Consider the following 26,760-nt stretch of genomic DNA (forward strand, 5'->3'; position numbering starts at 1 on the left):
GGCCCAGGTACACAGGGTATGAACGGAGGGCTGGGCAAGGGAGTGGGCGGTGGAAGGGGTTCCTCCGCCTCCCCGCCCGGAAGTGGGTTGACCCAGGTGTGCTCCGGCCCCTAGGGTCGGAACCAAGTGACCAGCTCGCCGGGAGGGCGCCTGCAGACCTGGGATTCCCGTCCCGGCCCCTCCTGCTCAGGCCGAGACGAGTGGAGTATGACTCACGAGGACCGAGACTCAACTGGCGTGATTCACCTGTTGAGGGGGCGGGTCCCGGCGCACACCTGTTCCCTCTCACCCCTCTCCCCGGCCCGCGATGGACCCGCCTAGGTACAACAGGCAGGGCGGGGCGAGTCTAAACGAGCTTGGGGTAGGGAGACGCTTGTGTATAGCGCCTGCTTTTTCCACTAGACGTGGGGTCCCTCACATCCCAATGAATCGAGGCGCTGCGGACCTCTTGTGTCTTTCACTTAGATGACTTAAAGAACCAAGTGAAGTTCCCAGAAGGAAAGCTCTGCCCCCTTAGGGACGCCCGTGGGGAATCAGGCGCAGGAAAAGTTGGAATTCTACTTCGGAAGTTTCCTCCGTCTCCCCCCTTTCCCATCTTGTGGTTTGGCCTCGGGGCATCACTTGTCCTAGGTCTGGCCTCCGGAAACTGGCTCTTAAAGGGGCCGAGCGGAGGCTCGGCACTAAGGACGGGTTTTTGCTTAAGCTTCCCAAGGACTTTACTACCTGCGACCTAGGGCGAGGCCGGGCAAGGCCACCAGAACGCCCGGGGTGCAGCGCGGATCTGCTGCCCCCTGATGGCGGCTAGGAGAAGCGCGTCCTGGGAAACACTAGGTGCTTCCTCTGAGGAGACTCCTAGGAGGTCGCAAACTGGCCACTAGCTGGCCGATTTGGTAAGCAGGGATATTTTATTGGACCGAATCTTGTTATAACTCAAGTAGGATAACGTACCTGTGTTCAAAATCTTCCTGTGGCTCTCCTTTCCAGCAGAAACCAAAATACTCTTGTTCCCTCTCTGACCTCACGACCTCTTAATCACGCTGGCCTCCTGTTGTGTAATGTGCCTTTCACACTCTCACTTCAGGCCTATTACACTTACTACTACCTGTAGCGGAATGTCCTTACCAAGGTGGCCTCATGATCCTCCACCTCCTTTAGTACTTTACTCAAAGATCACCTTTGCAGTGACACCTTCCCTGGCTACCTTTTAAAAAAATTTCAACATTCCTCCCCAACTTTCACATTCACTTCTTTAAAAAAATATTTTTATATGGCAAAATATACATACGAGGTCTGTCAATTAAGTTAGTGAACTTGTTGCAAGGATGTTTGCTAACCTTTTTTTTTATATATATCAGAAGGATGATTCATTATGAGCTTGTACCAACTGGACAAACAGCTAACCAAGTTTACTATTTGGAAGTGCTGAAAAGGCTGCATGAAGAAATTAGATGACCTGAACTTTTCGCCAACAATTCATGGCTCTTGCATCACGACAATGCACCAGCTCACACAGCACTGTATGTGAGGAAGTTTTTAGCCAGTAAACAAATAATTGTATTGGAACACCCTTCCTACTCACCTGATCTGGCCCCCAATGACTTCTTTCTTTACTCGAATGTTGTGAGAGCCTGAAAGGGCAGTCACCACGTTTCAGTCTCTTCCTGAAAGTCAAGGGGACATTAACCCCTCCGCAGGGCCCTACATCCCTGCATGGTACTCGTGACATGAGTGGGGAACAAAGTCCCGACACACAGGTTTAGATAGAGTGAGTAACACAGCTTTATTTGGGAACCAGTGTCCCTCCAAAGGCCAATGCTCCAGTAAGCACCATAGGTCATACAAGATAAAATAGAATTTAGTAATGAACCAAGTCCCAGAGTCAATCGAGGTGGAGAAACGTCCCTGCTCTGGGAGAGACGACTGGGCCCCCCACGAGTCTGAGGCAAGCTGGTCTTGCAAGAAAGAACTTGGGAGAGTTCTGGACTATCTCAGCTTGCACCTGGCAGAGGGTCTTAGCCAGAGCGCCCAGTCGGACTACTCACTGCACTGCTCTTGAGCTGTGCTTTTATCGTCTTTTTTTTGGACTTGTTTACTTCTTAGGTGATAACCAGAAGTTGTTTTGGAGAAAGTGTTTACCACTCAATTTTGTTATGCTAAGTTTTACACATAAATATAAACATGTTTACTTTCATGTATGTACATAAACATGTTTACTTTCACTTCACTCATGAGTTTCACACCTACTAGTAAACAACTTGTTTTGCAAACCTCGATCCAACAACAACCTTGTTTATAGTATATTTTATATGCTCTATACACCCAAGATAAAGGAAATATAGAAAGGAAGATCTTTTGATGACATTCAAGACATCAAGGGTAATACAGCAACAGCTCTGATGGCCATTCCAGAAAAAGAGTTCCAAAATTGTTTTGAAGGGTGGACCAGGTGCTGGCATCGGTGTATAGCTTCCCAAGGGAGTACCTCAAAGGTGACCGAAGTGATATTCAGCAATGAGATATGTAGCACTTTTTCTAGGATGAGTTTGCAAACTTAATGGCCTGATCTCGTACTATAAGATGTGTCCTTTTAGCCATTTGTAAGTGTGCAGTTCAGCTTTAATTACATCACAACGTTGTGTACTCATCACTGTCTAAAACCTAATCTTTTTCATCATCCCCAATATAAACTCTGTGCCGATTAAACAATAACCCCACTCCCACCTGTCCCTAGTGCCTGGTTACCTCTATTCTTTCTCTGTCAAATTGCCCATTTTAGGTACCCTATATAAGTGGCATCATACAATATTTATGTTTCTGTGTCTGCCTTATTCACTAAGCATAATATTCTCAAGACCCATCCATGTTGTAGTATATATCACAAAATGTCATTCCTTTTTATGGCTAAATAGTATTTCACTGTATGTATATACCACATTTGTGTATCCATTTATCTGTTGTTAGACACTTGGGTTGTTTCCACCTTTCGGTTATTGTAAATAATGCTGCTCTAAACATTGCTGTACAGATAACTGCTTTTAAAAAGATTTTTATCAAAATATAGCTAACATACAACATTAAATTAGAGTCAGGTATACACCATAGTTATTCAATATTTATATTCCTAAAGAAGTGATCATCATAGTAAGTCCAGCAACCACCTGACACCGTACCACGCTATCGCAATATTATTGACTATATTCCCCATGCTGTACATCACATCCCCATGACTTATTTGTTTTATATCTGGAAATTAGGACCTCTTATTCCCCTTCAAGTTCCCCCCCCCTTTTAAAAATTTTAATTACAGTTGACATTCAATATTATTTTATATTTCAGGTGTACAGCATAGTGGTTAGACATTTATATAATTTAAGAAATGATCACCCTCACTAGTCTAGTACCCACCTGGCACTATACAAAGTTAGTATATTATTGGCCATATTATTGACTATATTCCCTATGCTTTACTTTACATCCCCAACACAATTTGTAACTATCTGTTTGTGCTTCTTAATCTCTTCACCTCTTCACCCTGCCCCCAACCCCCACCTATCTATCACCCCAACAACTCTAGTACCCAGCTGCACCATACATAGTTATTACAATATTATTGACTATATTCTTTATTCTATACCCTACATCCCAATGATTACTGCATAACAATCAATTTGTATTTCTTAATCCCATCCCCTTTTTCACTCATCTGCAACCTCCTTACCATCTGGCTACCATCAAAATATTCTCTGTATCTATGAGTTCGTTACTGTTTTATTTGTTTATTTTGTTCTTTAGATTCCACATAGAAGTAAAATCACATTGCATCTCTCTTTCTCTGTCTGACACTCCACTCAGCACAGGACGTTCTATATCCATCTATGTGCTGCAGGTGGCAAGATCCCACTCTCTTCCCTGGCCAAGCAATATTTCATTGTATATATGTACCACCTCATTTTTATCCATTCATCCCATTGACAGACACCCAGGCTGCCTCCACATCCTGGCCATTGTAAACAATGCTGCAATGAACATATGGATGCACATGTCCCCTTGAAGTAGCATTTGGGTTTCTTTAGATAAATACCTTGAAGTGGGATTACCAGGTCCTTCTTTGTCTCTTGTCTTTGTTTTAAAGTCTATTTTGTCTGGTATAAGTATTGCTACCACAGCTTCTTTTTCTTTCTTTCTTTCTTTTTTCAAATTTCCATTTTCATGAAATATCTTCTTCCATCCCTTTACCTTCTGTCTGTGTGTGTCTTTCAATCTGAAGTGAGTCTTTTGTAGGCATTATATGAAAGGGGTCTTGTTTTCTTATCCATTCAGACCTCCTATGTCTTTTGAGTGGGGCATTTAATCCATTTACATTTTAAATAATTGTTGATAGATATGTAGCTATTGCTATTTTATTATTCATACTTTTAATTTTTTTTCCGTCTTAAAGAAGTCCCTCTAACATTCCTTGTAATACAGGTTTGGTGGTGATGAACTCCTTTAGCTTTTCCTTGTCTGGGAAGCTCTTTATCTGTCCTTTGATTTTAAATGACAGCCTTGCAGGGTAGAGTAGTCTCAGTTGTAGATCCTTGCTTTTCATCACTTTGAATATTTCCTGCCAATCCCTTCTGGCCTGCAAAGTTTCTTTCTTCCTTCCTTCCTTCCTTCCTTCCTTCCTTCCTTCCTTTCTTTCTTTTTTTTTTTTTAAGATTTTATTGGGGAAGGAGAACAGGACTTTATTGGGGAACAGTGTGTACTTCCAGCACTTTTTTCCAAGTCAAGTTGTTGTCCTTTCAATCTTAGTTGTGGAGGGTGCCGTTCAGCTTCAAGTTGTTGTCCTTTCAGTCTTAGTTGTGGAGGGCGCAGCTCAGCTCCAGCTTAGCTCCACATCCAGTTGTTGTTGTTAGATGCAGGGGGCGCAGCCCACCATCCCTTGCAGGAGTCGAACCGGCAACCTTGTGGTTGAGAGGACATCCTCCAACCAACTGAGCCATCCAGGAGCTCAGCGGCAGCTAAGCTCAAGGTGCCTGTTCAATCTTAGTTGCAGGGGGTGGAGCCCACCATCCCTTGTGGGACTCGAGGAATTGAACCGGCAACCTTGTGGTTGAGAGCCCACTGGCCCATGTGGGAATCGAACCGGCAGCCTTCGGAGTTAGGAGCCCGGGAGCTCCAACCACCTGAGCCACCGCGCCGCCCGGCCTGCAAAGTTTCTGTTGAGAAATCAGCTGACATCTAATGGGAGCTCCCTTTTAAGTTACTATTTGCCTTTCTCTTGCTGCTTTTAGGATTCTCTCTTTGACTTTAACCTTTGTCATTCTAATTATAATGTGTCTTGGTGTGAGCCTGTTTGGGTTCATCTTGCTTGGGATTCTCTGCACTTCTTGAACTTGTATGTCTATTTCTTTCTCCAGGGTAGAAAACTTTTCATTCATTATTTCTTCAAATAAGTTCTCAATCCCTTGCTTTCTCTCTTCTCCTTCTGGTAACCCTATGAGGTGAATGTTACTACACTTAAGGTTGTCCCAGAGGTCTCTTAAAGTATCCTCATTTTTAAAATTCTTTTTTTCTTTTTGCTATTCCGACTGGGTGTTTTCTACTACTTTGTCTTCCAAATCACTGATTCAATCCTCTGCTTCATCTAGTCTGCTGGTGATTCCTTCTAGTGCAGTCTTCATTTCATTTATTGTAGTCTTCACTTCTAACTGGTTCTTTTTTATGGTTTCTATGTCCTTTCTTTTATGCTTGCTATCTCTTTGTTGAAATTTTCACTAAGTTCCTTGAGCATCCTTATAACCATTGTTTTGAAATCTGATCTGGTAGGTTGCTTGCCTCCATTTTGTTTAGTTATTTTTGTGAATTTTTCTCCTGTTCTTTCATTTGGGATGTATTTCTTTGTTTCCTCATTTTGGCTGCCTCTCTGTTTGTTTCTATGTATTATTAAGTAGCTCTGCTACATCCCCCAGTCTCGGCCAGGTGACCTTACGTAGTAGGTGCCCTGTGGGGCCCAGTAGAACAGTCTCCATAGTCACCTGCACCAGGTGCTCCAACAGTGGTCCTTGTGTGGGTTGTGACCTCTTATAGTTGAGCCTTAGTTACTATTGACATGTCAGTGGGTAGGATTGACCCTCTGGCTAGTTGGCTGTGGGGTTTGGCCACATCCACAGCTTACAGGCTGCTGTTCGAGGTGCTTACCCCACTGAGTAGGATTTGACCCAGTGGGCTTTGGTGCCTATTGAGACTGCCCTTTGGGTGTGCCACTTGTGGGGCTAATTGGGTGGTATGCTGCTGTGGTCTGAAGCCAACCTCCAAGTATGTTCGTTCTGGTGCCTCTTGTGAGAGGCTCTGGTGCAGGCCCAGGTCACCCACTGCCTGTGACCAGTCAGGGACTACCTGGTAGGAGCTACAAAGCTATTTGTGGTTGTTCACTGCCTATGCTAGCCTTGGAGGTGCATGGGAGAGGCCAGGCTGCGAACTGAGGACATCTGCCACCAGTATCAGGCCTGGGGTAGCTCCACAAAATACCAGGACACCTCGAGGCCTGCTGCCACCTGCGAGCTCCCTTAGATTAAAGCTGATAAAGCTTTGTGAGGTATGCACGTTGGGTGAGGCAGGGTCTCAGGAAATCACTAGAGCGGGAAGAGTTGTGGTCACCAGGTTAATATAAATTCTGGTGCTAGTGCTGAGCTGAAGCTACTCAGCAAAAGTCTCAGAGCACACCAAGGCTGGTCACCACCTGCCTGGGGTCTGTTGGACTCCAATAGTTTTCCAAGAATGAGTGAAATGGGGGCAGGGCTGGCTGCTCTTGGAGAGTGTACCTTCATCATTGTGGGAGTTGGGTGGGGTGAGGTCTCAGTGAGTCAGTGGGGCAGAGCTGTGGATCTCACCAGACCAATCAGATTCAGATTTGGCTGTAAGTGTAGTGGGAGGGCTCAACACAGGAAAGATGGCTCCAGCCTGCCGGATGCATGGGAGAAGAATACCTCACAGGGAAAATGCTGACTGTCCTCCAGCCCTCGCTGTGAAGCCACACAACTCATTTTGCCCCCCCGTATGTCTCCGACACCCCCTGAGTTATTGTCCCTCCACTGGAGCCCAAGGTGAGTGCCTGGGGGTAACAGTCTGTGCACAGGCCCTTTACGAGGAAGCGTGGGTTTCCACAGCCTTCCATTCGACCTGGATGGTTGGAATCCCATTGCTTTTCACAGCCTGATTTTGAGGTGGCTCCTCTTCCCAGCACCAGTACTCTGGGTTAGGGAGGCCAGTATGGGAGGCTGGGGTCCCTCACTCCTCTGGAGGGAACCTCTGCAGCTGAGATATCCCTCCCGGTTCTCAACCACCACACAAAGGTTTGGGGTTAGCCAGTTCCACGTCTTGACCCCTCCTACCAGTCTCAATATGGCTTCTTTATATCCTTAGATATAAAACTTCTGTTCAGCCAGACTTCAGATGGTTCTCCAGGTTGATTGTTCTATAATTTAGTTGTAATTTTAATGTGTTCATGGAAGGAAGCAGGCACAGTGTTCATCTACTCCACCATCTTGGATCTTGGGATCTAGATATCTGCTTTTAATTCTTTTGGATTATACGTAGGAGTGGAATTGCTAGATCCTATGGTAGTTCTATTTTGAATCCTGAGGAACTGCCAAACTGTTTTTCACATTGCTACATCTTTGACATTACATTACAGCAATGAAGGAGAGTTCCAAGCTTTCCACATCCTCACCAATACTTGTCATTTCCTGTTTTCTTGATTACAGGCATCCCAGTGTGTGTGAAGTAGCATCATGTGAAGATTTATTTCTGGATTCTCTATTTTATTCCATTGGCCTATATATCTGCTCTTTAATGTAGACATAAATTTCTCTCTTAGCACTGCTTCTGCTACATCCCACAAGTGTTGGTATATTGTATTTCCATTTTCATTTGTCTCTAAGTATTTTTAAATTTCCCTTGTGATTTCTTCTTTGACCTATTGATTGTTTAACAGAGTGTTGTTTAATTTATACACATAATTGTAAACTTTCCAGTTTTTCATCCGTTATTGTTTTCTAAATTAATCCCATTGTGTTTGGAGAAAATACTTGGTATGATAGCTATCTTTTAAAATCTACTGAGACTGAATTGGTGGCCTAACATATGGTATATCCTGGAAAATGTTCAATGTGCACTTATATTTCATCATTGTCTGGAGTGTTCTGTATATGTCTGTTAGATATAGTTGGTTCATTGTGCTGTTCAAGTTCTCTATTTCATTACTTATCATCTATCTGTTTGTTTTATTAGTGAAAGTGGGATATTTAAGTCTAACTATTATTGTAAGACATACTCTACAAGTATTTCTCCCTGCAATTCTGTCCACATTTGCTTCATATTTGCTCACCTATTTTTAAACTCCTCTAGTGAATTTTTCATTTCAGTAATTGTATTTTTCAGCTTCAGAATTTCTTTTTTTTAATACTTTCTACCTCTTTATTGATATTCTCATTGTGTTCATAGATCACTTTCCTGTCTTCCTCCATGTCTTTGTTAGCTCTTTGAGCATTTGATGACAGTTGTTTAATTCTATAGCTAGTATGTCTGCCATCTGGACTTCCTCAGTGATGGGTTTTTATTTTCCCATACTTTCCTGTTTTTTCATGCCTTGTGATTTTTTTGTTGTTGTGGTTGAAAATGCACATTTGACACAATTCCGTGTTAACTATGGGAATCATATTTTCATCTTCCCCCAGGGTTTGATGGAGATGTTTGTTTGTTGGTTGGTTGGTTTGTTGTCGGTGTCTCTGTGCTGGGGACCAGCCTGAGGAGAAATCTTAAGGTATCTCAGATCTTTTCTGAGGGTGACTCTTTCCTTGGGCTTGTGCAATGACTTTCTAAATTCCCCTGTAAGATGTATCAGTCATTTTTTTAATATAAATTTATTATTTTAGTTTAGTTTCAGGTGTATCAGTTATTTTTGAATGCCCTAATCCCTAAACATCTCACTCCCAAAAGGGGAAGTAGGGGAGATAATCCAGAGGCTTTCCCTTTAAATCTCCTGGAAGTTGCTTCAGCCAGCTGGGGTTGAAACAATGGTGGCCCACTTCTGTGTCTGCACCTCTGTGATCAGAAGCAGTAGTCTGCAGTCAGGACACAGAACCCTTATATTTAGAGGACAAGGTCCTCATTGCCCATCCTCCAATAATAACACTGAACACTTAATATATAGCATCTCATCAAAATCCTCAGAAGAGACCTGTGTAGCCTATACCATTAAAATCCCTATTTTAAAAATGAAGAAATTGAGGTTCACAGAGAGAAAGCCATTTGACCAGGCCAACTTTGCAAGAGAATTGCAGTTATTCAAATAAGCAGCCTCTGGTAGCTGGGAGCTGACCTGACACTAATAACTGGGTATTAATGTTGCTAGAAGGTGGCCTAGAACTCACAGCTAGATCATGGTATTCTCCTGTTGAAAATAAACAATTTCACAGAACACCAACATCACATAAGGCCTCTCTGTAACACTAACGAACCAAGAGAAAAACAAGACCACTCTGTAATCATGTCTGAACACAGACAGAAATAGAAGCATTATCCAAGCCACAAAATACCAAACATCCCCCTCTCTCAGCTAATATGAGTGACTGCTGCTTTAGCTTCACCGCATTCTTCTCATCTTAAAGATAATACAGGGGCTGGCCTGGTGGCTCAGGCGGTTGGAGCTCTGTGCTCCTAACTCCGAAGGCTTCCGGTTCGATTCCCACATGAGCCAGTGGGCTCTCAACCACAATGTTGCCCATTCAACTCCTCAAGTCCCGCAAGGGATGCAACTAAGATTGAACACGGCACCTTGAACTGAGCTGCTGCTGAGCTCCTGGATGGCTCAATTGGTTGGAGCGCGTCCTCTCAACCACAAGGTTGCCGGTTGGAGTCCCACAAGGGATGGTGGGCTGCACCCCTTGCAACTAGCAACAGCAACTGGACCTGGAGCTGAGCTGCGCCCTCCACAACTAAGACTGAAAGGACAACAACTTGAAGCTGAACGGCACCCTCCACAACTAAGATTGAAAAGATAACAACTTGACTTGGAAAAAAGTCCTGGAAGTACACACTGTTCCCCAGTAAAGTCCTGTTCCCCTTCCCCAATAAAAAGCTTAAAAAAAAAAAAAAAAAGATAATACAGAATTACTCCCACTTCCTGACAGTACCCAATCCAAAGCAAATCCCAACTTTCTTGAACCCTTCCCTAAATCACATAACACAAGCCCAAATTCTATAAGCCTTTTCTAACACCGTTTTTTACTGAGACATTGCAACATTCCCCATGGTTGCATCTTCCTCAGTGCAGTTGGTCAATAAACCCAACTTTGTTCAACCACAGATGCATACTTGATGGCCTTTGGCTGAAGTGCATTGCTACATGCCAGACATGTTCCCACCCCAAGGCCTTTGCATGTGCTGTCTGCTTAGTCCAGACCTTGCTTCTTCTGGAATCTGCATGGCTCATCTTATGTGGGTCTGCTCAAATGTCAATTCTTCAGAGAGGCCTTCTCTCCTCACTCCCTTTAAATAGTCTCTGTATTGATAGGATTGCCATAACAAATAACACAGACTGGGTGGCTTAAACAACAGAAATTTATTTCTTCACAGTCCAAAGGCTAGGAGTACAAGATCAAGGTGCTGGCAGGGTTGGTTTCCTTCTAAGGCCTCTCTGCTTGGCTTGCTGATGGCCATCTTCTCTCTGTGTCCTCACATAGTTGTCCCCCTGTCTGTGTTGTCTGTGTCCTAATCTCTTTTTATAAGGACACCAATCATACTGGATTTGGGCCCACCAAAATTTTAACTTAGTTACTTCATTTTAACTTAATTACCTCCTTAAGGCTCTATCTCCAAATAAGTTTAAGGTACTAGGGTTAGGGCTTCAACATATGAAATTTGGGGGACACAATTCAACCCATAAAAGTCTCTATCCCCATCTCTTTCACACCACTCCCCACCCCGTCAAAGCAGTTATCTGCTGTTTTTTCAGTCATTTACTTGTTTACTATCTGTTTTCCCTCAAGGCAAAGGCAATATTGCTCAGCAAATATTCCAACGTGTTTCTGTACATTTCCCAGCCCCTCCTACAGTTAGGTGGGGCTATGTGATTAATTCTAGTCAATGGCCTGCAATCATAAGTAATGTAACTCCGTCCCAGGCCAAAGCATTTAATCATCACTATCCTCCCTTCTCTTGCTGTAGCAGCTAATGTTGTTGCTGATGGTACAGTCTTCATAATCCATGGCACTTGAAGGGACTCTGTGGAGTAGGTCTCTCCACCAACCCACACTGGACATGTAGCACAAGCAAAAAGAAAATTGTGTTAAGCCACTGAGATTCCAGAATTATTTTGTTACACAGCATAACCTAACTTATACTGATTAAAACATCCCCACTAGAATGTAAGCTCCATGAGGACAGGGACTTAGCAAGTGAGTAAGAAGTAATTATTTGTGGAGTACATGAATGTCCCAGGCACAAGAAGTCCCCCTGCTGAGTCCAAATTACTCTAATAAAAGGTGGATCAAGAGATGAAACTGATTCCAGAGTCCGGGACTGAAACCTTGGCCACATTCTCATTATCCTAACCACTGTCTTATTCCGAACCCAGACTGTGCCAAGAATTTGACATGAATAATCTCTTGAAAGCTTTATAACCACCATAGTTTGTGAGGGAGAGTTCTAATGTCCCTATTTGACAGATGGGGGAACCGAGGCTTAGAAGTTTGAGCACTTGCCCAAGGTGATGCAGTGCCCATCATAATCCTGGAATGAGTAGTTTTTGCCATCTGTGGATACTGTGGAAGACATGGTTGGTTACACCAAATAAGTATTCTCTTCTACGTCTTTCATGCATACACAGCCCTGATTTTGTTTAGGTCTTCTCTGACTTCTTTAGTCAGAGAAAATTGTACGTCCCCAGTCCCAGAGAGCAACTTCTGATTGGCTTAAACCAATCATGAAAATTTCCTTTCCTTTCAGGGATTGCTTTGGATCTGCACATGGGAACTAATCCTGGCCAATGAAACTTTAGCAGAGGTCTGATGGGAAGATTTTGGAAATGGTTTTAACTTTATGATGTAAAAGAATAGTTCTTGTGGGAGACATTAGCTGTGGTAATTATTACTAACTGCTATTTGCCAAATACTTCAGGGACATACAGAATTCCACTTCCTTTGTTGGGTTGGTGAATTGGTGATGCTATATAACTGTTTCTAGCCAATGGTTTGTGAACAAGTGACATGTGTCATTTAAGGCCAGAGCATTTAATTGTGCTCATAAAATACAATAGAGCTCTCTTTCTTCCTCCTCTGGCATGAAATTGGAAATGTTAAAGATGGCAGTTGCTCCATCGTTCTGGATCCCTGATGAGTATAATGCTAACCCACAATGGACATGGTACATGAGTAAGACATAAACCTTTGTCTTTGTAAGTCATTGAGATTTGGGGGAAATTTATAACTGTATAGTAGCAAATAGCCTATCTTGAGTAATACAGAAATTAGTATAAGGAGTGGGGTGCTGCTATAATTAAAAATACACATGTCATTGGCTTAGACACAGAGTAAAGGGAACAAGGAAACTTATTTGAAACTAGAAGAATGGAGACTGTTGCCTGAGATACCTTGTAAGGTAGGTACAGTACTTAATATACTTGCAGCTTTAGGGGAAGTAGTTGAAATACGTAACAGTAGGAGTGAATGTTGGCTAGAGTTGGCCAATAATTGGGAAGGCCTTTGAGAAACAGAGCCCAATTAGAACTCAGCTTTTGTCAAGATAAAATCAAGGGTATATCACTAATTAAATAATTATTGACCATTGTTAAAATCTCCGAATGAATTAAGATACTCTGAGAAAATCCTTAAGTTAATCCCAGGTAGACAAAATGGCTCAGTGAATGGGAGATGGAGAATATGACTCTCCATGGATGCCTGGTAGACTTCAAGGTACTTGCAGTGGTGGGGTGGGGGGAAAGGGAGAAAGAGATAGCAGTGGGAGGGGAACATCTTGAACAGAACTGTGAATGTGGTTTTTTTGCACAAGGAGTTGACTGGAGGCTTTTAAGAATCCATAATTCCCAATCTTTGGGAGACAGCAAGCAGGCTGAGAAAGTGCCAAGGAGCTCACATGTTCTAACGCCACTTCACATGTAGCCAAGGAGGACAATGGAAAAGGAGATGCCTCCCTGGAGGGTGGAGACATGAGCCACGGAGAACAAAGGTTTGGGAACCCCTCCCCTAAGAAGCTGATTTGGTGCTAATTAAGGAATTCTTCCCATCTACAAGACAGGAGGCCCTTGCAGTATCTTATCACAGGATTTTAAAAATGGTGCAGACCAGTGATTTCTGTGTGTTTCCCCTTCTTCTCCTTCCTGAAGTACATGAAGCCATTTTTCCCATTCCACCGTTGTCTACTGGGTACGTGGAGGACAAAGAATTTAGCTTCTTAGTTCACATGTTCTGACTTAGGTTCACTCATTCTGTTTCCTGCCCAGCTCGTGTGGACATTTGAGTTTTTGACCCTATAACCTACACCAAGCTGTTTGATGACATGAACTGAATTGTACTCCTGGAAGTGCAGTGGACCAAGGCATTCCACTGCCCAGGGCTGATGCCTGAGTTCTGTGGGTGACTTCACAATGCCCAGGGTGGTTCCCAGCCTCCTCGGACGACAGAGAAGTAGTCTCGGGCGACAATGCTGAGCACCTTATTGCTGCTTTGCCTCTCTCTCCCCACTTTGTGGACCCAGATATTAATCAGCTGTACCTACAAGAGTCTCTGCCAGCGGGCCCTCCTCTCAGGCAATGATATTGCCCTGCAGTGTGACGATCCAAAGGCAGTCTGGTACTTCTCTTCCATTCTGGAGGAGGTTCCCTTGCTGGTCTCCTCAATGCCTAACACAAAGAAACTGCCTGGGGGCAGCCTCCAACTGACCAACCCTCAGCCCTCCCAGACAGGCCTCTATCACTGCCAGGACAGTGACAGTGCCCTCATAGTGGAGTATGAGCTTGATTTTCAGGATGTCACCACCCTGCATGTTACACACAAAGATCTGGGCCAAAAGCCCCTTCAGAATGAGACTCTGAGGCTGAGTAGCAGTGTACTCATCTTCACCCACTGGGAGCCCTGGCAGGACTGTAACCTCTGTGGGGAGCCAGGGGAGCGCAAACGCCTGGGGTACTGCCACATTGAGGAGCCCCTGGAGAAACCCATGCCCTGTTGGCTCTATCTGAGAGGGGAGAAGGTGCGATACAGCCGCATGCGGCCTGAGCTGCAGGTGGAAGCCTGCCTTGTACCTTGCGACCACTTCAAGGAAACCAACCAGCCATACTTCGTCTTTGACATTTACCAGCTGGGCAAGTTGACCAAGAACATGTGGCTCACCTGCCCCTTTGCTTCCATCTACAGGTGAATGATCCAGGGCGTCAGCCCAGCCTTTGACCCTCACCCAGGCTTTATTTCCTGTGCGCACCTGGGACAGGGGTTTATCTTCTAGTGGAAAAGCAGGTTCTGTCTCCCAGCCCATAAGCCTTCATGGTCAGTTTATGCAGTGAGGGATCTCTTCACTGGCTTGTTCAGATGTTCATTCATCAGGAATTGCCTGGTGCCCCTTCTGAACCAGGCCCTATGTCGGTGGTAATGTGGACACAGTGGTGACCAATAGAGACCTACTCCCTGCTCTCACAGGCTCCTGATAGTAAAGGGCAGACCAAATATAAAACCTAGGGACCAAGACACTCTGTCTCATGCTCATGTCAACATAGACACTACTGTGGTTTCTGTCTCCTCATTGAGCTCTGACTGATTCAATTTGTCTATCCATCCTTGTACCAATGTCACAGTATTTTAATTATTATGCCTTCATAATAAGTCATGATATCTGGTAGTATACGTCTTCCTTTGGTGTAATGTCCATATAATGTTTTGATAGCAGGCCTCATAGAAGTTTAGAAGTGTTCCATCTTTTTCTATTTCTGGAAAGGTTTTGAAAGATTTGATGTCTTTCTTAATTGTTAAGAAACGCGTGGAAGAATTCACTAGTAAAGCTTTCTGGGCTTTGTGGGTTTTTTGTGCATAGGTTTTTAATTACAGATTCAATTTCTTTAATAGTAAGTGTAGAACTGTTTAGATTTTTTTTTCATGTGCCACTGTTGTTGCGTTTTCAATGAATTTATCTGTTTCATCTAAATTTTCAGAAGTTTTGGCCAAAAGTTGTTTGTAATACACTCTCATTATCTTTTTATGCTTCTGAGATCTGGAGTAATGTCCCATTTTTTCATTATTGATATTAGTTATTTAGGTCCTCTCCCTTTTTTCCTGGTTAGTCTTGTTAGGGCTTCATCAATCTCATATATCTTTTTTAAAAAACAACTTTTTGGGTTTTTTTATTTTTGGTTTTTTTGTTTGGTTTTTTTAAATTGTACTTTTGTTTTTTATCTGATTTCTGGTATTTGAAATGCTTGCTAAACTCTCTAGTTTTTATCCTTTTCCCCCCAAAGTATGTATTTAGGCTGTAAATTTCCCCCTAATCACAACTTACCTGCATCCCATGGGTTTTGATGTGTTACATTTTCATCTCTAGTCAGTTAAAAATATTTTCTATTTTCAATTGTGATTTCTCTTTTGATCCATTGGTTATTTAGACATTTCATTATATCATTTTCAAATATCTGAGGATGTTCTTATTACTTTTTTATCATATGTATCCAGCTTAATTCTACTGGTGAAAAATGTGATTCAATTCTTTTAACATTTATGGCCTAGAATATGGTCAATTTTAGCAAATATTTCATATGAATGTGAAAAGAATGTATATTCTAAAGTTGAGTGCAGTGTTCTATATATATGAATTAGGTCAAATTTATATCATATTGTTCAAATCTTCTATATCTCTACTAAATTTTTGTTTGCGTAGTCCATTGTGGATTTGTCTGTTTCAACCTTTAGTACTATCATGTTTTGCTTTATATACTTTTAGGTTCATACAAACTTAGGATCTTTATATCTTCCTACTGAATTGACCATTTTATAAAATGTCTCTTGTAATCTCTAGTAATACTTTTGGCCCTCATGTCTACTTTTTGTTATAAGTATAGCTACTGTACCAGTTTTCTTTTGGTTAGTGTTTGCATGATATTTTTCCATGTTTTTACTTTCAACTTTCAATATTTTTTATTTAAAGTGAGTTTCATTTAAGCAGTAGATATTTAGATGTTTGTTTTTCATATTAAGTCTGAAAATCTTTGTCTTTTAATTGGAATATTTAGTTCATTTACATTGAATGTACTTACTAATATAGCTGGGTTTAAATCTACCATGTTCCTATTTGGTTCCTACTTGTTCTGTCACTTCTTTAGTTCTTTTGTCTTTTCCTGCTTTTGGATTTACCAGTTTTAATTATTCCATTCCCTCTTCTGTTAGCTTATTAGAGATGCATTCTTTTACCATTTGCTCCAGAGATTACATTAATTCTCACTCATTAGAATACAATATGAATTTGTACTTGTACATTTCCTTGACAATGCAGAGACCTTATAATATTTTAGCTCCATTTATTCTCCTTTCATCTGTTGTGTTCTTGTTATCAAGTATTTTTTTAATGGTTTTTAAAATTAGTTTCAGGCGTACAAAACAACATAGTGATTAGACATTTACACACCTCACAAAATGATAACCCCAAGTCTACTACCCATCTCATACTATACATAGTTATTACAATACCATTGACTATATTCCCTGTATTGTACTTTATATTTTGTGACTATAAATTTCTTAAAATTATAGTTGACATTCAATATTATATTAGTTTCAGCTGTACAGCATAGTGATTAGGCATTTATATAATTTATGAAGTGATCCCTCCAATAACTCTAACTCCCATCTGACAATATACATAGTTTTTACAATATTATTGACTATATTTTCCATACTGTATTTCACATACCTGTGACTATTTTGTAACTGCCAATTTGTATTTTCTAATCTCTTCACCTTTCCCACCCATGCCCCCAACACCCTCACTTCTAGCAACCATCATTTGTTCTCTGTATCTTTGAGTCTATTTCTGTTTTGTTTGTTTGTTTATTCTGTTCTTTAGATTCCACATATAAGTGAGATCATATGATGTTTGTCTTTCTCAGTCTGACTTATTTCACTTAGCATAATACCCTCTGGGTCCATCCATATTGTTGCAAATGGTAACATTTCATTCTTTTTTATGGCAGAGTAATATTCTATTGTAGCCAATTGTCCATTGATGGGCATTTCAATTCCGTATCTTGGCTATTGTGAATAGCGCTGCAGGAAACATAGGGCTGTATATATTTTTTCTAATTAGTGTTTTGGATTTCTTTGGAAAATACTCAGGAGTGGAATTGCTGGGTAGTTCTATTTTTAATTTTTTGAGGAAACTCCGTACTGTTTTCCATAGTGGCTGTACCAATTTGCAATCCTACCAACAGTGCACAAGTGTTCCCCTTTCTCCATATCCTCGCCAACACTTGTTGTTTGTTAATTTATTGATGGCCATTCTGACAAGAGTGAAGTGGTATCTCATTGTGGTTTTTATTTGCATTTTTCTGATGATGAGTGATGTTGAGCATCTTTTTATATGTCTCTTGGCCACCTATGTGTCCTCTTTGGAGAAATGTCTATTCAGGTCCTCTGCCCATTTTTCAATTGGAATGTTTGGGATTGGATTTTTAGCATAGTGATTAGGCATTTGAGTAATATGAGTTTTTTATATATAAATTTTGGATATAAACCCCTTTCAGATGTATCATTAGCAAATAACTTCTCCCATTCAGTAGAATGTCTTTTTGTTTTGTTGATGGTTTCCTTTGCAGTGAAAAATGTTTTTAATTTGATGTAGTCCCATTTGTTTATTATTTCTTTCATTTCCCTTGCTTGAGGGGCTATATCAGTGAAAATATCACTAAGAATAATGTTTGAGAGTTTACTTCCTATATTTTCTTTTGGATTTTTATGATTTTGGGTCTTACATTTAAGACTTTAATTTATTTTGAGTTTATTTTTGTATATGACATAAGAAAGTGGTCCAGTTTCTGTTTTTTTTTTTTTGTTTGTTTGTTTTTTTGCATGTGTCTGTCCAGTTTTCCCAGCACAATTTATTGAATAGACTATCTTTACTCCAATGTAAATTCTTGCTTCCTTTGCCATAGATTAAATGATTACATAGGCATGGATTTATTTCTGGGCTCTCTATTCTGTTCCATTGATCTATGTATCTGTTTTTATGCCAATACCATGCTGTTTTGATCACTATGCCTTTGTAGTAGAGTTTGATATCAGGTAGCATGATACCGCTAGTTTTGTTCTTCTTTCTGTGGCTATTTGTGGTCTTTTATAGTTCCATATAAATTTTGGGATTATTTGTTCTAGCTGTGTGAAATGCCATTGGTATTTTGATAGGGATTGGATTGAATCTATAGATTGCTTTGGATGGTATGGACATTTTAACTATATTAATTCTCCCTGTCCATGTGCATTGTATATGTTTCCATTTGCTTGTATCTTCTTTAATTTCTCTCTTCAAGTCTTATAATTTTTTGAGTACAGGTTTTTTGCTTCCTTGGTTAGGTTTATTTCTAGGTTTTTTGTTGGTGGTGGTGGTGGTGATTTTTTGATGCAATTGTAAACGGGAGTGTTTTCTTAATTTCTCTTTCTGACATTTCGTTATTGGTGTATAAAAATGCAACTGATTTCTGAATATTAATTTTGTATCCTGCTACTTGTCTAAATTCATTTATCAGTTCTAATACTTTTTTGGTGGAATCTGTAGAGTTCTCTCTATATAATATCATGTCATCTGCAAATAATCACTATTTTACTTTCTCCTTTCCACTTTGGATGCCTTTTATTTCTTTTTCTTGTCTGATTGCTGTGTCTAGAACTTCCAGTACTATGTTGAATAAAAGTAGTGAAAGTGGGCATCCTTGCCTGTTCCTGATCTTAGGGGGATGCTTTTAGCTTTTCCCCATTGAGTATGATGTTAGCTGTGGGTTTGTAATATATGGCCTTCATTATGTTGAGTTATGTTTCCTCTACTCCCATTTTGCTGAGAGTTTTTATCATAAATGGATGCTGGATTTTGTCAAATGTTTTTTCTGCATCTATTTATATGACCATATGATTTTTATTGTTCATTTTGTTTATGTGGTGTACAACATTAATTGCTTTGAAGATACTGAACCAACCTTGTATACCAGGAATGGTCATCAGGCATTTTTATTTCATGCATATTTTAAACCCTATGAGACATTATTTTAAAACACTCTCAATATTAATTTAGTTTTACCCACATTTTACTCTTCTGGGGCTTTTCATTCCTGCACCACCTCACTTCCATTTGGGATTGTTTTCCTGCTGCCTGGAGAATTCTCTTTAAGTATCACTTTTGGTGTGCTCTGCTGTGGTGAATTCTCTGTTTTAATCTGAAAATATCTTTATTTTTCCCCTCATCTTTGAAGGATATTTTCATTAGGGTATACAGACTTCTATATAGAGAGTTCTAGATTGGCAGTCATTTTCTTTTAGTGCTTTGAAAATGTCATTCCATTGTCTTGCAGCTTCCATTTTTTCTTTTTAAAAGTCAGTGTAGGGTCTTATGATTGTTGCTTTGAAAGTAATGTATCTTTTTCTCCCCTGGACACTTTTAAGATTTCCTCTTTGATTTTCAAGAATGTTTTCTTATAAAATGCCTATGTGTGGTTTTCTTTGTGTTTATCCTGTATGGAGTTTGAAGACCTTGAATTTGTGGCTTGATGTCTTTCATCAGTCTTGGAAAGTTTTCATTCAGTATCTCTTCAATTATTGCTTATGCTCCTATCTCTCGTTTTCATCTAGGTCTCTATTTACATGAATGCTAGAACTTTTCACTGTGTCTCCTAAGTCTCTTACACTCTTTTCTGTATTTTCCTATCTTTTTCCTTTGCATGGTTCAGTATAGATATTTTTCTATGGACCTATCTTTCATTTTCCTAATCCTCTCTTCTGTTGTGTTTAATAGATTGTTACCCTTTCTAGTGAATTCTGAATTTCACACCTTTTATTTTTTACTTCTATTATTTCCATTTGATTCTTCTATATAGATTCCAAATCCTCATCTTGTCATGTCTTAGACATATTAATCCTGTTATCTTAAAGAAAATAACAGTTGCTATTTTCAAGAGTGTTAGTTTGGTATAAGCTACTGAATTATAGCAATAAGCAGAAATTTTACCCACATTATTTAAAGACTGGCAGGGTATATGGATTCTTGTATGAAATCTCTTAGATTTTACATATTGAGTGTGCTCATTTAAATTATATAAAAACACCTTATGAGACCAATTAAAACATTTCTTCAGCCAGTTTGTGACTTCTCACCTAGATAAAATGAAAATTAGAAGTGGGCTTTCCCACAGTCTCTTCATAGCCCTGCTCTCCTGTTTAGAAAAGATTCTCTGGGATGAGGTGAAAGACAGAGAGGGAGGGAGATAGAAGGGAAACAACAGGGGTATAGATGTTAATGTGTCTTAAATATAAGGACTTTATAAGACAAATAAATCTAGATGGTTTTGTAGACCTGAGAGCAGAGAGGATGTGAGAGCAGAGGGGATCTGCCACTCTTGGGGTGGCAGCAAGATACCATAAAAGAAACAGTTCCAGAGTCTAAGCATACAGCTTATGCCAAATACAGCCTGTAGAGGTGCCCGTGTGGGGCAGGAGCAAGGCTAAGAGATCCCCCAGCCTTAAGGAGCCAGGTAAAGAAGAAGGCAGCATGTCTTAGCAAAGACTAGGTGAACTCAGATCTGACCCACTCACCACTCTTCCCCTTGTCCACTCCTCCTTAGTTACTCTGGCCTCCACACCCTTTAAATATACTAACCAGGCAGCCATGTCAGGATCTAAACTTCTCCTGGGCATAGAAGGCTGTGATATGTCTTATGAAGAAAATATATGTGTTAGATTAGTTTTGTTCAGACATGAGTTAAAGTGACGTTGGCTACAAGTTCAATGTTAATGAATCAACAATATATAGTAAATAAGATGTCTTTGAATAAAAACACACCAAAAACAAGGTCGTGTGTTGATCAGTTGACAAAAAAGTTATGACGAAAGGCATGTAGGACCCTAACCCCGTATTTCTCCTAGGAGCAGTGTTTCAGTATTTGCTAGTTGAGCAACTTTCTGGAAAAGTAATTGCTGTGCATAACAAGAATCTACTGTATCTGACATTATATATTATATGTTTGTTATCTGTCTCTTCCACAAGAAGGTAACAGAGGCTTTGTCTAATCTGTTCATTGCTGTGGTTAGAATAATAGCTGGCACATGGTCAGCATTCAGTAAACATGTGTGAAATGAATGAATGAAGGCAGATCAAGCCTGCACAATCATTATTTTTAATTTTAAGACTAAGAAGGAGTTTAGGAAAGGGTTTGTGAAGCAGCCCACTGAGAAAGAATATTTACAGTTGAAATGAATTGAGCCACGCAGCTATCTATGGGAAGAGCTGGGGAGCAGCATGAGCACAGGTCCTGAGGTGGGAGTCCTTTGCTTGCCTGCTGTATTCCGGGAACAGCGTGAGGCCAGCATGGCTGGAGAGGAGAGGTTGGGGTTGGGATGGGTAGGAGGTCAGAGTGACAACCAGAGGCTTTATTTACCTCCACCCCCAGCATTGAAAAGTATGCCCAGAACCTAGTAGGTGTTTGGGGAAAATGTGTTGAATGTTCCCATGTGACGCTTTAATGCCAAAGCATGGGGATGGTAGAGAAAATCCTGAATAGACAAATTAAGTTCCTCCTACCCCAGCAGAGTGGAAGGGCTTGGAAGAGAAATGAAATATAGTTGTTAACTTGTCCCCAAACAAATGGGGAACACGCATGGGGTGGGCTGCAGTTCAGTTCATTCTGCTGCCCAGGGTTGAGGCCTGAGTTTCAGGGGTGACCTCACAATGACCAGGGTGATGCCTGACCCACTGCCACAGTCCCAGTCCACCATGCTGACCACGCTGTGGCTGCTGCTGAGCTTTGCTGTCCCAGTGCTGGGGCTCTATGTTTCTGTCAGATGTCCCCATGGGAAGCAATGCCAACGGGCCCTACTTTCCAACAATGATATCTTTCTTCACTGCAACTCCTCTGGGGCACAGTGGCACTACTTCTTCCTGCAAGATGAGACCAACTGGTACAGCCACCCCCCCAGTGTTTCAAACATAGAAATAATGCCTGAAGGCAGCATTCTCATTAAAAGTCCATTACCATCCCAGACGGGCATCTACAACTGCCGGGACAAGAATGGCATCCAAGTGGTGCAGTATGAGATTGATTTCCAGGACGTCAGCACCCTGCACATTACACACAGAGGCTTGGGCCAAAAGCCCCTGCAGAATGAGACCCTGAGTCTGGGTGGCAAGGAGATCATCTTCACCTACTGGGAGCCATGGCAGGACTGTAACCGCTGTGGGAAGCCGGGTGAGCGCAAACGCCTGGGGTACTGCTACATCCAGGAGCCCCTGGAGAAACCCTTGCCCTGCTGGTTCTACCTGGGAGATGCTAGGCTGTGGTCCAGCCGCATGCGGCCTGAGATGCAGGTGGAAGCCTGCAACGTCCAGTGCAAAACATCAGATGGGACAGACATCACTTTTGACAACTTCGAGCTCAGTGAGGAGTCAGGATCTGCGTGGCTCACCTGCCCCTTAGGATCCATCTACAGGTGATGGAAGCCGGCACCAGCCCTGCCCTAGGCTCCTAGCCAGGCTCCCCCAGTCTGGGAGCCTTTGTGATTAATCTGTGCTAAGAGGGAGGGGTTCTTTGCAGGTCAGCCCCACAGGCTCTCTCCACTGGCTTCTTCAGATACTTTAGCAAGAATGCCCTAGTGCCCACACATTATTGCATCACAGAGATAGAACAAAGACAGCTAACACTCAGGGAGGGCTCAGCTGACTGGCCCTGCACTGGGCGATGCTGTGGATATGGTGTTCATCAAACTTCTGCCCTCAGGAAGTCCCCAGCCCAGCAGGGAGACAATCCAAGGTGGTCAGGGCAGGGATAGGAGCAGCCCAGGTGAGTGGTAGGGCTGTGCTGGGGGAAGACTGGGAAGCTGTAGGGCTCTGAGGCCTCTGACTCATCTGGGTGGGTCATCTGGCTCTGGGAGGAGAAGACAGTGCCTCGGGCATGCCCATCAAGGCTTGCCTCCTGGAGCTCCCACTCATGTTCTTAGCTTTCTGCCCGGAGCCCCTGGAAAGTTTCCCCATGTGCCTCCTCTTCCCCGATCCAGCCACCCCTACCCTGGTTATAAGCACTACAGCCGCTCATGGTGCTGCCCTTTCCTGGGGGTACAGTCCCTGGGCAAACTCTCTTCATGGACCACATCATCTCCCATCCCACCTCCCTGGCCCCAGGAGCTGTGGGCTCCAAGGAGGTCCATCTACAGATGGGGAAACCAGCTGGGAGGGATGCAGTCCTTCCCCAGGGAAACCTGTGGTGGGAGGTGGCAGCAAAGGCCCTTAATCTCACATACACCATGGGGTCCCCATGTCCTCCTTTTCTAAGTGCCAGCGGCAGCCCTTCCCTTGCAAGGAGGGAGCCCTCACAACCTCTTGGGGCCTGTGCAGCTATAGGCTTTGTGGAATCTGGCCTCACCTCCTCCATCTGGTCTTCTTTTCCTTGTCTATTCCAGCTGTAACTTCTATTCTTCTCGTTTTCTCATTCTGTATCATTTTGTCGCCTTCCCATCCTTTCTTCCTCCTCCTTTAAGTATAAAAAGTAACACCTAAAAAAAAAAAAAAAAAGGGACACCTGCTCCCTAACAAATGCCACTGTTTAGAAGTGCAGGAAAGTGCATGTGACCCCTCCTCCCATCTGGACTGGGACACCTACTCCAGGTCATTTGCTACACAAGGAGTTCCTGAGTGCCAGTCGTTGGAAACTTGAGATAAGAATCAAGAGAGGTCACCAAGGCTTCAAGAATTTCCCATGTCTCTAGGGAGCTGAGTGGAGTAGTGCTTCATGTGAAGTTTCTGTCTCAAGTTCTGGGTTCAGCCAGGCCCAGGTTCCAATCCCAGCTCTGCCACTTTCCAGCTGTGGGCCTATGGCATCTCTCTGGGCCTTAGTTTCCCCGTCTGTAGAATAGGGGTTGTATTAGTTTGCTAGGGCTGCCATAACAAAGTACCGCAAATGGGATGGCTTAAAACAACAAGTATTTATTCTCCTATAGTTCTGGAGGCTAGAATTCCAAAATCATGGTGTCAACAGGGCCATGTGCTATCTGAGATGCTGCTTCTAGTGGTGGCTGGCAGTCCTGGGCCTTCCTAGGCTTAGAGATGTATCATTCTGCTCTCCGCCTCCATCACCACTTGGCATTCTCCCTGTGTGTCTGTGTGTCTGTGTCTCTTATAAAGACATGGATCGTATTGGATTTGGGGCTCACCCTACTGCAGTCTGACCTCATCTTAACTATTACATCTACAATGACCCTAATTCTGAATAAGGTCACATTCTGAGGTCCAATTGGAGCATGAATTTAGGGAGGACACTGTCCAACTCAGTACAGTGTCTTGCTGGCCCTGACTTCATGGAGGTACTTGTGATGTTTAAGGGGACAAATGACTGGAAAGACACATCCAACGGTGTCTGACAAGCAGTTCCACCCTGATAGGTGTTAGTTATCGATTGTATGATGATTGGCCTTGTCAAAGGAGCCTGTTGAGTGTCCCCTGTTCCTCAGCCACGATGGGCCTGATTCACTTACTCACTTTCCACATTATCCACTTACCACTGAGTGTTTATAAGCCAAGCACTGTTCTAGGTATCTGGGATGCCATACAGAACAAAACTGAAAAAGATTCCTGTCCTCATGGAGCACTAAAGGAATCACATGAATAAAATATACAATATTTTAGACAGTGATAAGGGCAGGGATGGGGGATGGGACTGGGCAAGGTGAAAGGTCACATCAGAAGGGCAGGGAAGGTGTCGCGAGAAGGTGCCATTTCAGCCAAGACTAAGGAGGTGAGGGAGCTGCGGGCACTGAGGGCAAGCGTTCTAGGCAGAGGGAGCGGCCAGGGAGAAGGCCCTGAGGCAGGACTGTGCCCCGCATGTTGGAGGAACTTCTAGGGGGTCAGTGTGGCTGGGGCAGAGGGAATGAGGGGGAGACTAGAGGACATGAGGCCCAGCAGGTAAAGGGGGACACAAATCATTGGAGAGCACTCTTACGAATCCCTCCCAGTAACTGTCTGAGGTAAGTATAATTGCTACACCTCCAGTGTTCAGACGGGGAAATGGAGGCTCAGGTAGCCCACTCAGTAGGTGGCAGGGCTCCAAGACTTCCCAGCCTTCGTGCCCCACCCTCCCCTTGCTCACTGCTACGTAGTGCTTTTTGGATGGGGTACTGCTTGCTGTTCTCCAGAGAGGAGGGTGCCGCTGCCTCCACCTCCTTCAGACATCTGTCCCCGTTTTCCTTGGGTGCTGCAGCTGGTCTTGTCCTCCTTTGCAGGCCCATCGTCTGGGAAGCCAACAACACACCCCTGACCTGGCAAGGCCAGCTCTCTGGCCAGGATGTGACCACCATCCTGGACCCCTCCAATGGTGGGAGACAACTGCAAGTCTTCCAACCAGCCATTTACACGTGTTTCGTGCAGCAGGAGCTCATCGCTCGATTCAATCCCAGGCCTGGTCTAGATGTGCTGGAGATTCTGCAGCGAGAGGAAACTGGACAACAGCCGGAGGCAGGACAGGCCCGGCAGGGGAAGGCCGACACTGTCTTCAAGGGGCTGAAGCTGATACTTCTGGTGGGCACCATCCTGGGCCTGCTTGGGGTGCTTCTCGAGCTCTTCCGCCCTTCACGGAGCAAAAGAAGCCACCGAACGCTGCTGGTGAAATAAAGCGAGCCTGCAGTGGCCAGGAAACCCGGCCTCCTGTGCTTTAATTGCCTCAACTGTCCTTTCCATATCCCCTGCCCTATACCACACCCTGAATGTGTGGGGGCCAAACAGACCTGTGGCCACAGCGAAAGGTGGCTGAGCTCTTCCCCTGTTCCAGGTCCTGCTCTGGTAACTCATTAGCAATCTCCATCCCACAGATGAGGAAACTGAGGCAAGACTGTCTGTCCAGTAATTGGAGGGGGCCTCTAGTTCAAACCTAAGTTGCCTGGCTCAAGCCCTGTGTTCCTCACAGGAAGGAAAGGAGGGGTGGAATGAGGCCATTTTCGGGGTGAGTCTCTGGGGATGGTAAATCATAGCCACCTCACTCACTGCAGTCTCCCAAGGACAAGGGCAGAGATGGGGATGGGAGTGGGTAACCCCCAGGCTCCCCCAGATCTGCACTGGGTTCTGCCTTTCCTTGCCCGTCCCTTGCCCCACCCTACCCCGATCATGCCTAGGGCCTTTAGGCATAGCTCCCCAAGTCAGAAAGTGTTGCCAAAGTGGTGACACAGGACAGTGAGACATGGACCACCCTTCCTGCTTCTTGCAGTAGAAAGAGCCCCCTCAGACTCCAAGAAGGGGAGACAGCCCCTTCCACCGGGACAAGGCACTAGGCCTGGTCTAACTGACCCACGGAAATCACCAGACCTGACTGTTCCCAGAAATTATATATACTGTTTAGCAGAGTGCAACAGTGAAAAATATTAATGCCTTGTAAAATCCGTTGCCCTCATATTCCATTGTGAAGCAACTGCAGGACAGATCTGAAACTTCCAGAACAGAACTTCTGTTACTGAGGAGAGGACAGAGCTCACCCCTCACATACAAGAC

At 43.1% G+C, this 26,760-nt stretch overlaps 2 protein-coding genes across 3 annotated transcripts; both read left to right on the top strand.

Annotated features, from left to right (window-relative positions):
• The first annotated feature begins 335 nt into the window (after positions 1-335).
• LOC109434002 (protein FAM187B) lies at positions 336-25,908 on the top strand. 2 transcript variants are annotated; one of them, XR_002135762.2, is made up of 2 exons: positions 336-890; positions 25,503-25,643. XR_002135762.2 is itself a non-coding variant. In XM_019710648.2 (2 exons), the coding sequence occupies exons 1-2, from the start codon at positions 21,964-21,966 to the stop codon at positions 25,888-25,890; spliced, it is 1,146 nt and encodes a 381-aa protein (XP_019566207.2). In that variant the 5' UTR covers positions 21,933-21,963; the 3' UTR covers positions 25,891-25,908. The 2 variants fall into 2 exon arrangements, 1 of the variants encoding a protein (XP_019566207.2); XM_019710648.2 differs by lacking the exon at positions 336-890 and adding an exon at positions 21,933-22,721 and having other exon boundaries at positions 25,503-25,908.
• LOC109434003 (protein FAM187B) lies at positions 13,542-14,515 on the top strand. The gene has a single exon (XM_019710649.2). The coding sequence runs from the start codon at positions 13,702-13,704 to the stop codon at positions 14,416-14,418; it is 717 nt and encodes a 238-aa protein (XP_019566208.2). The 5' UTR covers positions 13,542-13,701; the 3' UTR covers positions 14,419-14,515.
• Positions 25,909-26,760: the final 852 nt, after the last annotated feature.

This window comes from Rhinolophus sinicus, linkage group LG11 (assembly GCF_036562045.2).
Source record: "Rhinolophus sinicus isolate RSC01 linkage group LG11, ASM3656204v1, whole genome shotgun sequence".
NCBI lineage: Eukaryota > Metazoa > Chordata > Mammalia > Chiroptera > Rhinolophidae > Rhinolophus > Rhinolophus sinicus.

Excerpts from the sequence above, each read along its gene's own strand:
- LOC109434002 (XM_019710648.2), top strand. The coding sequence starts at position 21,964 with ATGACCAGGGTGATGCCTGACCCACTGCCACAGTCCCAGTCCACCATG. Across the intron at positions 22,722-25,502 it reads CCCTTAGGATCCATCTACAG|GCCCATCGTCTGGGAAGCCA; the intron begins GTGATGGAAGCC and ends CCTCCTTTGCAG.
- LOC109434003 (XM_019710649.2), top strand. The coding sequence starts at position 13,702 with ATGCTGAGCACCTTATTGCTGCTTTGCCTCTCTCTCCCCACTTTGTGG.